The sequence below is a fragment of the Gymnogyps californianus genome, chromosome 12 (genome assembly GCF_018139145.2).
Source record: "Gymnogyps californianus isolate 813 chromosome 12, ASM1813914v2, whole genome shotgun sequence".
Lineage (NCBI taxonomy): Eukaryota > Metazoa > Chordata > Aves > Accipitriformes > Cathartidae > Gymnogyps > Gymnogyps californianus.
This window is the reverse complement of record NC_059482.1, coordinates 10,358,264-10,368,309: the sequence shown is the minus strand read 5'-3', so window position 1 is coordinate 10,368,309 and position 10,046 is coordinate 10,358,264. Positions and strand designations below refer to the sequence as shown.

General features: G+C 45.1%; 1 protein-coding gene across 1 annotated transcript; it reads right to left on the bottom strand.

Annotated features, from left to right (window-relative positions):
- Positions 1–1,981: 1,981 nt before the first annotated feature.
- On the bottom strand, positions 1,982–8,247 carry LOC127021293 (uncharacterized). The gene is made up of 2 exons (XM_050904268.1): positions 7,936–8,247; positions 1,982–5,698 (listed from the first exon to the last, which is right to left on the bottom strand). The coding sequence occupies exons 1-2, from the start codon at positions 8,245–8,247 to the stop codon at positions 4,193–4,195; spliced, it is 1,818 nt and encodes a 605-aa protein (XP_050760225.1). The 3' UTR covers positions 1,982–4,192.
- Positions 8,248–10,046: the final 1,799 nt, after the last annotated feature.

Sequence of the window (10,046 nt, the reverse complement as noted above, 5' to 3'; positions counted from 1 at the left end):
TGGTTCTCCCGGTGTTGAGGTACAAGTAAGGTAAAAAATAATAAAGCAGTGTTTCAGAAATTGCCTTTTTGTGGTGAGACAGCTCTGAACGATGTTTATCTTCATCAGTGCTTTGCAAGCCCTTGCCAGTCCTTCTCAGGTATGCTTTGTTTGTGTCTCGGGGAATTGTTTTTAAGACTGTCAGTTATAATTCTGAAGCAAATTGTAATTTTTTTAAATTCATTTAGTGTTTGCATGCTTTCCAGTTGTGTGGTGGGTTTTTTTTTTTTCCCTCCTTAACACTGAAATTTGCTTTTCATTCTTGTCTTTAAAAACAACAAAGTTTGTTCTAAAACCAAGCTATGCTTCTTGAGCACCTTAACTGCAGAGAGGGCAAGGGTGTATGTGTGATACAAATGTTAAGGGGGGAAGATGACTATTGTAAGAGACCCAGCGGGGAGAGGTGGTGTGAGTATCACCCAGCTACCAGGTCTGCTGCCTGAGCTCTGTGTCTGCACTGATCAAGAGAATTTCTCTAATCTAAGGCTTGGGAGAGCTGAGCCGTTCAAAGTGGTTGTGTGTAGCATATAAATTTGGGAACAGAATTGGCCTTATCTCTCTATAATAGAAAGACATCCAGTCAGTCAGTAAATCCCCATTCAGTTCATAGACAATCAGGCCCAGCTGTAGCACAGTGGAAGTTGACAGCTCACCAGGGGACAGGCACACGTTTTACAAACACAAACCCCCTTCCTTTAGAAAGGGGCCCAGGCAGCCCGCTTGCTGGCCAGCAGCGCTGCTTGAGTGGTTGCTCTTATTTAAGTTAATTAGCCAAGGAGAAGTGCAGTGGTTACTACCAACAGGGACAGGAGGGCACTGGCAGACGGGGTCAGAAATCTTACGGTCCCTTTCGTCCCTCTTCTCAGGTCTGACTGTATTTACAACTACGATTTTAAAGCCAGTTCTACCGTACTCATGTGGAAGCAGTTGCACAAAGGACTGCTGCCCAAGGCCTATTAAATATGACAATCTTTTATTTCAGCTGATTTTCAAATCCCGTCTCTTCACAAGAATCTTTAACTGTAAAGCAGTTGTCTCTTGAGACCCCAGAAATTTGCAAATACAAAAGTAGTTTCCACCTCAAAACCCTACCATTTGTACAGGAAGAGAAGTTAAAGGTGTTCTTGCAGCAATAAGAAACTCAGATGAAAATATCCGGATGACTTTTAAGTGCATAGTAGCTCTCCCTACAAGGGCAGACAGAACACTTACCGTCCTGGCCAGTCTGCCATAAAGAAGAGATTCTTCCTCAATCCAGATACTCAAACATTAACAAAAAGTAGATTCTCAGAACATGGCCATTTTATGTTTAATAAATTTTGTGCAGTTCAACTGTTTGGTGGGCATTGCTCATCATTACTATCTCCACCAGTGTTCCTGTGACTTGGTGGAGCTGTGGACTGTGGTGCACTCCGAGCAAGTCAGGGCTCTGCTTCCTCCCTTCTGAAAGACCCTCTGGGTATTTTGTTTTCCCCACATGAGGTTGTTCATAAGCTCCTGCCCATGGAAGATGCTAGTCTGAAATTCTGCTCGTGACGGGGCAAAGTGAGGATCTGTGTCTCCTATATGCCAGGTACCACGAAGATGGAAGCAATTGTGCACAGGCCCATCAGGGGAGGTTTAGTAAAGACATGGGTGTTTCTCACAGTAGGTGTTAACAAGTTTAATGAAAGCCAGCAGTATGGCATTAATGGAGTTAGATGCCTAAAATGGTGTCTTTTCAAGTGGTAGTCTTTAGTTTCCTTTTGTATTGGTTTTTCACGGGTAAGTTGCTGTTAAATACTTTTCCTCATATGGCTACAGTAAAGATAAAAATGGGATGTTAGGTATATGAATCCTGTAGTACTGGTGGTCATCTGAATATTTACATCTTCATTTGTGATGAGAAGGGGTTTTCACAGTTTTAAATTAGAGTTCCTGAATAATTGACACAATATGAGATTTAAAACGCGTAACTTTAATAACCCCCACAGGGGGAAAATACAGCTTATCAAAACCAAAATGGTTAGGAGAACAGATAGGTAGTTGAAAGAAGAACAAAGAGGTGGTGGTGGGTTGACCCAGCCAGCAGCTAAGCACCTACATGGCTGCTCGCTCCCCTCTTCCCCAGCAGGAGAGGGGAGAATAGCAATAGGAAAATCGAGAGAGCTTTTGGGTTGAGACAGAGGTTTAATAAGTGAAGGAAAGAGGTGGAAAAAAACAAGTGATGCAATGGCAGTAACTTAGCATCTCCCACAAGCAGACCGATGCTCAGCCAGTCTCTGAGCAATGGCCACCTTGGTAGACAAAAAACCCCACCTTCTTCTGCAACCCCAGTTTAAGCCGAGCATGATGTTACGTGGTATGGTATATCCCTGTGGCCAGTTCAGGTCAGCTGTCCCAGCTGTGTCCTCTCCCAGTTACTCATTGGGGGGTAGGGGGTATAGTTAGAAAAAAAGAAAGCTGTGACACTGTGCAAGCACTGCTCAGCAATAGCCAAAACACTGATGTATTATCAACAATTTTAGCCACAAAGCCCAAACATACCACCCCAGGGGCTGCTATTAAGAAAGTTATCTGAATTCTAGCCAGACCCAGTACAGAAGTATTAATGTGTGTGTGCATATTCATAATATCTGTTTCTCCCAACCCCACCCAAAGCTGAAGGCAGTCCTGTCACTTGACGTTAGCTGGTCAAAAGTTGTATTCCTCCTACACTGCTAGAATCGGGTGATGACAGGACTTCAACAATTAGTTGTTCAAAAAGCAAATCTTTACATTTTAGCTCCTGAGGTTTTTCTAGTGTAATCCATGTGCTCCTCTTTGAATTTCTGGGGGATAAAAGTAAATTATAAACAACTTACACTAAATTAATTTCAGCTAATATTTTAACTATACATGAAACAACAAAACATTCTTAGCATTGAAGTGCTACTGGAAAAGTTACTTGAAGCAGTATTAAACTGTCTTTCTAGGTAAAGTGTATAAAAAAAGCACTGAAGCTTGTGCTGAAATACAGTTCCAGTGACTGTGTACTTTTCTAAATTTTAATTAAATGTTGTGTATGACCAGAGGTTCTCAATGCTGGGACTCCAGCTGACCTGATCTAACAGTTCTGCTCCCTTTCCTTCTCAGCACAATGCTTTTCACACAGTGCTCCCACCTACAGGATATCCCTTATCCTGGCTCTAATGCTCACTGGGACCCTTCTCTGATCTGATTTTTTTCCTGCCACTAAAATGGCAGAGAATGGCAGTTTTTTCCCTTCATTTTAGTGAGATGAACTGGCTTACAGAAAAGTCCAGTGAACTCCAGAGCTGGTGCAGAGTTAAGTGGCAGGAACAGGGGCAAGGGAAATGGCAGCAGTAGCTGGATCTCCCTCTTCTGGTAGCAGTGAATGATTGCAATGCTCAGTGCTTCTCTTGAAATTTGTGGTGGTAGCCACAATTTTGCTAACAAGTGGAGACAGGTATAAAACCTGTAATACAGGTTATTGCCTCTATAAGATCTAAACTGTTACTCTTAATGCAAAAATAAAACTAGAAGTGTCCACAGGGCTGTTTCCTTCTTTACACCTAAAGGAATGTTATCAAACTTTCTAAACTTACTTTCAACTAATAACAAGAGCAAGATTAACTCGGAGCACAGCTTCATAGGAATGTCATGAGTTAACAGAAGTACACTCCAGTATAGCATTTGTAAAGTTATAATGTTGAGTCTTCCAGTTTAGAAACATTTACCTGTTTCTATCATTGTACAGCATGCTATATCCAAGAATACTCCAGAATAGGTCTGTAAAGCAAAACAAAACAAAAAAAAAAAAAAAAGAGGAAAAAAGTAGAAGTATGCTTAACTGAAGAAACCTGTCTGGCATTAAGTACAGCCAGAAGGAATCTGGGTAATGAATTACATGGATTTAAATTTATGGAAGTTGCCTATGCTTTAGAAAGGTGACCATTCAGGTTTCAGCGCCAAAGGTTCCAGATGAGAAGGGGCCATTAAGAATTTGCGCAACTACTTCCCTTTTTTACTGTCCAAAGTGGTTTTTTTGGGGTTTTTGTTTTGTTTTTTTTTAAACTGTTTTGACAAAGCTAGTCATCTCCTTGAAAAGATGATCAAGGCCACAAGTGAGAGGAAGAAACCCAGGCAGATTACAAATAAAGCAGTGGTAGAATCAAGTGTGATGACATAACAGTCCTTGGTCGGTTTTGTCAATAATGACATAAGGCTCCTGGATTTCATTTACTTTTGAATTATAGTTCTCCAGTTTTACTTCACTGGATTTGGGAGAGTCATGTTCAGGCTGCAAGAGGTTCCTTCTGCCCTGTGCGCTGGTAATTCTTATGCGTGAAGACCGCACATCAATACTTTGTGGTGGAATGTAGGTGAGGTTAGGAGGCTCTCTAATGAGTCTGAAGTACTCAGCAGCTGTATGTGCATTAGGAGTATCCATTAATAGTCTCTTGCTATCAGAACCAGTAGTGGAATCCTCCGTGTTCCCAGTAGTATAGCCTAGATCTGAGGATGGCTCAATACATGCAGCTGCTCTGTTCTGCATCTGATCATTAGTCAGATATGTATGTTTTATTTTGGAGTGATTAAATTCTCTTACATGCCTGTCAGTTGTACTTGCATATGATACTGACTCAGGTTGGCCAGTTTCCTCTACTGGATACATAAGGTCTTCCTGAGTGTCCTTGATTTGTAGTTTTGTGAAGGTTAAAGACAGCTCACAAACTTCCTTCTCCCTAGGGACACTGCAGTTTTGGACAGATGCAATGTCCTTGTATGGGAGAGACTTCAGCTCATTGGGTTCATCTGCAGGGTGGGGGTCTACGCAATTTATGGCATCGTTAATTTCTGCTTCAATTGATTCTTCAGGGACTTCTTGAGCTTTGTACTCCAAAGCGTTTTTGCTGTCACAAGAGCTGTCAGCAAATATTGCAAAGGCTGGCGGACCGCTTGCTCCTGGTGAGAGTGGCACAGGCCTGATCTCATTTGCAGTTGACTCTGCAGCGACTGCCAAAACACATTCTTCACTTAGACTGGCTCTTGGCTTTTTTTCAAAAGCTTTTGGAGAAAGGTTCTCACTGAAAATAGGTGTTTGTCTTATGACAATGTCACTATATTTGATCAAGAAGTCTTCGCTGTCTGAGCATTTGCCCGGAAAATGTACGGTGTTAATGACTTGCCTTTGGTGTTCCTGAAGCCTGTTAGTGGACTGCGTAACTGCTAACTGAGGCATGTCATCTTTGATCTTCAGATTCCCAGCAGCTTCAAAGGATATATTGCTATTAGGTGAAGACTTCTGTTGGGTAGCAAGGCACAAAGATGTCTCACTGTTTTCTTTATTTTCTAGATTTTCAGCGTCTTCTCTCTGGGGTGTCTGATCGTCTTTGTCCTTATCTCCATGATGCCAGTGCATTTGTGTTCTCTTCTGTAGGGTCTTCTCCAAATTGCCATGTTTTTCTTCATTTGTTATTTCGAGAATGGTTTCACACTCAATTCTTGCCAGGAATATTTCAAATGCAGTCTGCTTTGTTTCCTCATTGTTTCTCTTTTTGACAAGTGAAAACTCTGTTGCTGTTGTTGCAATGTAACCTATTTTCTCCAGTACTGTTTTTACAATGTCATCTGGGAGCACAGATTGAATATAGTAGACAAAATTACCGGTGAATGTCTGAAACAGAATGCAACATGGAAAGACAGATGAACACTGGGGGGTGGGGTGGAGGGAAGCGTGAAAGACTTCCTAAAAACCAAAAGTACTTCAAAAATTACTTAAATCTTTTTAAGAAAACTATGTTCCTAAAAGTCTGAATTTTGAATTGAAGTGAGTGAGGCTTTTCTGACAGCATTATTTTGTCAGCCTCTCAAGCATTATAGCTTTGGTATAGCACATTAATTTCAGTGAAGTTATGCCAGTTTAAACCTGCTGAGATACTGGCTAAAAGCATCAATACTTGAAAGAGAGTAAGAAAATCATTTTAGTCAAACTAGAGAAACTCAGAAATAAGTCTTGCATGCTCTACTGAAGAACATAAGATTTTTAAACAAACAAAGATTCATAGAATAAATCACTGAGGTCTAATCTTTTCCTAAAGAAACAGACATGATACACTCACTGTTAATCGTATTTCTTAATTGGTGACAAGACTGTAACGTTTTCTTTTTCCATGGTTCAGACTCCTGCTGTAACTTTACTACCCCTGAATTAAGTTGCCATTTCTTTGAAAGCACCTTTTTGAAGGGAGACTATTCTAGCAGAAATATTGCCAAAAGACACTCTCTTTGCACAAGCTGTCTGTAAAACATGACTTGAATAAAATGCTGCTGCTGTGTAACAACTTAAAAAATCGTTCAACATTTGCTTGGTTTTGGAGCTACCCCAGGCGTGAGCCCTAGTTTGTAAACTGGACGTGGTTTTTGGTTTTGTCTGAAACGTTATGATAGGAGAGACTATGTTGACCTAAGCATGACCAAAGCCACACAAGTCAGAACAGAATGGAGGTAGGAATGCAAAGTCAAGACTTCCAGAATCAGAGTACCTTATTTTCAGGCTGCCCAGCTTGAGACTGACTTACCTACTTCCTAAGGCTGAGACCTAAGCATTGGTCTCACAAGCACAAGCTTGGGGGAGAACAAAACTGACCCCCAAAAAGGCCATTAACCTAAAAGGCCATAGTATAATGTAGGCCTGAGCCTCAGTCCATTCTCAGATGAATTTGTCAGCAGGGCCTTTCACTCCCCAGCTTCTGTTCCTTCTAGAAGGGAAGTAAGGAGCAGGCACTGCAGGGGGGTGACATCAGAGTGGGTGAGGGGCAGGAAATGTGAACTAGTATTCCGCATACGACCAGGAACTTTTTATCAAACCTGTATGTACACAAGATACTGCTTGTTCTCCAACTTGTGCCTTGCAGTAGAATTATTTCAGGCCTTCAGCAGGCTGTCTTGCACTTTGGATTACCCACAGTTTGATTTTAATGAAGCCTAGGATTCTTGTGTTATGCAAAGCTGAGCCCACTCACTGTAGACCTGACTGTCTTATGCTTTGCCCTGTTTTAGGGAGATGAATGAGGAGAATAGGAATCTACAGCTGTTTGAGAATCTGCAGATGGGACCTATGGGCAGGTAGAAGGAAAGAAATGGCTTTTCCTCACCAGCACCTGTTGCTGTAGGAAGGGAAATAAGTTTGCATCTTGGGTGTTCAGGGATTTAGTTTAAATACAAGTAGATTTTGCATGTGTTGAAGATTGCTGTCTCTTCTGGGCAATGAGATATGTTCAGTGTGCTAGGGAAGCAGGGTAACCTTGACCACCTTGCTGCAAAAACCAACAGCATTTCCTCTTTTGAAGGGGGTTTTCCTGCCCACTTCACCAGCTGCAGTCACCAGAACTAGGATAGGTGGTAAAATCAGTGGACCGGAGAAACACTGGCCCACCTAGCCTTTGGCATCAAACTGTTAGCAAAAAAGTGATAACTAATGCCAAAAAGCATCCTCTCCTTATAGGCAAATGAAGGTTAAAACTCAGAGTAATTAAAGTCTAAGCCTTTCATTGTACCTTTTTACTTCTCTGCTGTCTCACAATAACCGAACGTCTCTGTTTCCAAACCCTTGCACTGCTCAGCACTCCTGGGAAGGCCCTAAAGGCCCCGCCTCGGCAAGGACAAGGCCTGCAAAGGCCAACGAACGCCTCGCAGCACCCTCACGCTGCTCAGGGCACCCCTGACCCGTTCAAAATGGGCTCCTAAGCGCTGCTCCCAACTCCCCGGGGCCCGGGCGCCGCTGCCGTGCCTCCTGCGCCACAGGCCCGGGGAAGAGGCCTGGAAACCCCGCGGCCGCCGGACCCCGAGGCCGGACAAGCACTCCCCGGGGCTGGCGGCGGCGCCCGCCCGAGCTCTACGGCACCTCCCTACCTTCAGCGACCTGATCTCCTTCCGCCACGGGCAGAGGAGCAGGTTGACGCAGAGCAGCTCCAGCACCTCCAGCGCTTTGAGCAGGTCGCGGAAGACGCTGCCGCCCCGCTCGCCCCGGGCCCGCCGGCACCGCTCCGCCACGCTACACACGTCCAGGGCGCCGCGCCGCCGCGGGCCCAGCAGCCGTCGCGCCCTCGCCTTCAAGGAGGCCTCGTCGCACACCGCCAGCTCCCCCTCCACCCCGCGGGCCGCGTAGTAGGAGAGGTAGTCCCGCAACACCTCCTCCTCGGCCGCCACCGGCGGCTCCTTCATGGCGGCGCCAGACCGGCCGGGCCGCCCGCCCGCAGGCGCTACCCCCGCCCGGCCGCGGCGCCGCTCGGCCCGCCATTGGCCACTCCGCCGGCGCGCCGGGCGGTCAGTGGTGTCCCGCCGTGTCAGTCAGGGCGGGGGGGCGGGCGCCCCAGCGAACTGAAAGCGAAAGGCGGGGAGGGTGGAGGGGGCGGTGCCGCGCGGGGTGGTGCACGGCGCTGCGCGCGGGCGGCCGTCGCCGCAGCATGGGCGCGTGGCGGCGTCGCGTGAGAGTGGCCGCGCCGCCGACGCCACCGCGCTGAGGTAAGATCTCTCGTTTCCCGCTCCGGCAGCTCCGTGTTACCGACCTCCGCAAGCCCTCTCCTGCCTCTTTCCTCCGCTGTGGCCCCGGCTGCTCTCCTGGCCGGCCACGAGCCCCCGGAGGGAGGTGTCCCTGTGGGCACGGGCTTGAGAAGGTGAGGCCCCGTGGTCAAGGGCTGGCGTGAGGGTGAAAGCTGCCCTAATGGTCATTGTGCTGTGGGGTGAAATGAGACCATCTGTAACACAGCGTGTTCCTTGTGTCTGTTTTGTTGTTCTTTTTGTTGTAAGTTGCCTCTGAATTTCTGGACTATGTTTGGGTAACAGTCAGCTGAAAGAGACTTGTGTCTTCTGCTATGGTGGCTGAAAAGTTTCCTGGAATGGGTTTGAAATGGAGGTCGGGTCCAGCAGCTGGAAAACAAACCTGACTTTGATCCAGATGATTTTGCTAATCTTGATTTTTTGGAATCCGAGTTTTAGAGTCACTTCTTATGGCCACTATGATGTTGTGCACCTGTGTGATTTCAGAAATTAGTGCTGACATCAGCCTCCCATGACCTTAATTTTTGTTGTAGACCAGCTGGACTCATGTCTTCAGTGGTGTCTCCACTGACTTGACTTGCCACAAGTGTGAATTTGACTTGATGGTTTCTTAATGGCTCGTCTTATTATAGATTGTCTTCATTACATGACAGATTTTAAAATGAATATCTGTCTCACTGTTAACTGCTGGGAATGTACGGTTTCTCCTGGTTAAGGGAAATCTCAGGCTTACTTGACCGCAGTCCTATTTCTTTTCTTGCGCAAAGTGGCTATGTGGTGTTGCAAACAAACTGGTTTTCTCTCTGACTTTCCACGAAAGAGGGCTTTCCAAAAACATATGCTTTTGATCGTCATTCCAAGTGAAATGTCATTAGGAAATACTTTTGTAGAATTTGCGTATGGATAACTGCTATATAAAAATTGCTGATCTAGCCAAGAGGGAAGGGGGGGACAAATCCCCATACTACCACCACATATTAAAATGAGGCTATCTGGCCATCTGCTGCAATGTCTGAATTTCCTCCCCTGCCATATGTGCATGCACACACAGAGAAGCTTGGCTATGCTCTTAGTAGGGTGCCTGCAGGCGGCTCAGCTCTCTTCTCACCATATGCAAAACTTTATTGACCCAAATGAGAGGGTTGGCTTTCATGTTTCTGCACACCTGCTCCCATGGGGGTAGGATTGGATTCTTTAAACTTTGCAGTTCTTGTTAACATATAGAATAGCTGCATTTTGTTAAAGCCTGGTGCGTTTTAGTAGAATGATACAGGGAATCTTGCTTTGTTGCTGGTTCTTTTGAGTGTTTCACTTTTCAATAAAGTGTATTTGCATAATACAGTAAATACCAAGTTATCTACCTAGCTATCACTGCATTGTTATTCTCTGAATTAGTTTCCTAGTATGGCCTCCAAGGATGGGCTTTATTCTCTGTGTTTTGAAGGTCATAATACTTTAAAAGC

Coding starts and splice junctions, on each gene's coding strand:
- LOC127021293 (XM_050904268.1), bottom strand. CDS start 8,247: ATGAAGGAGCCGCCGGTGGCGGCCGAGGAGGAGGTGTTGCGGGACTAC. Junction 5,699..7,935: donor AGGAGATCAGGTCGCTGAAG/GTAGGGAGGTGC, acceptor ATTCTGTTTCAG/ACATTCACCGGTAATTTTGT.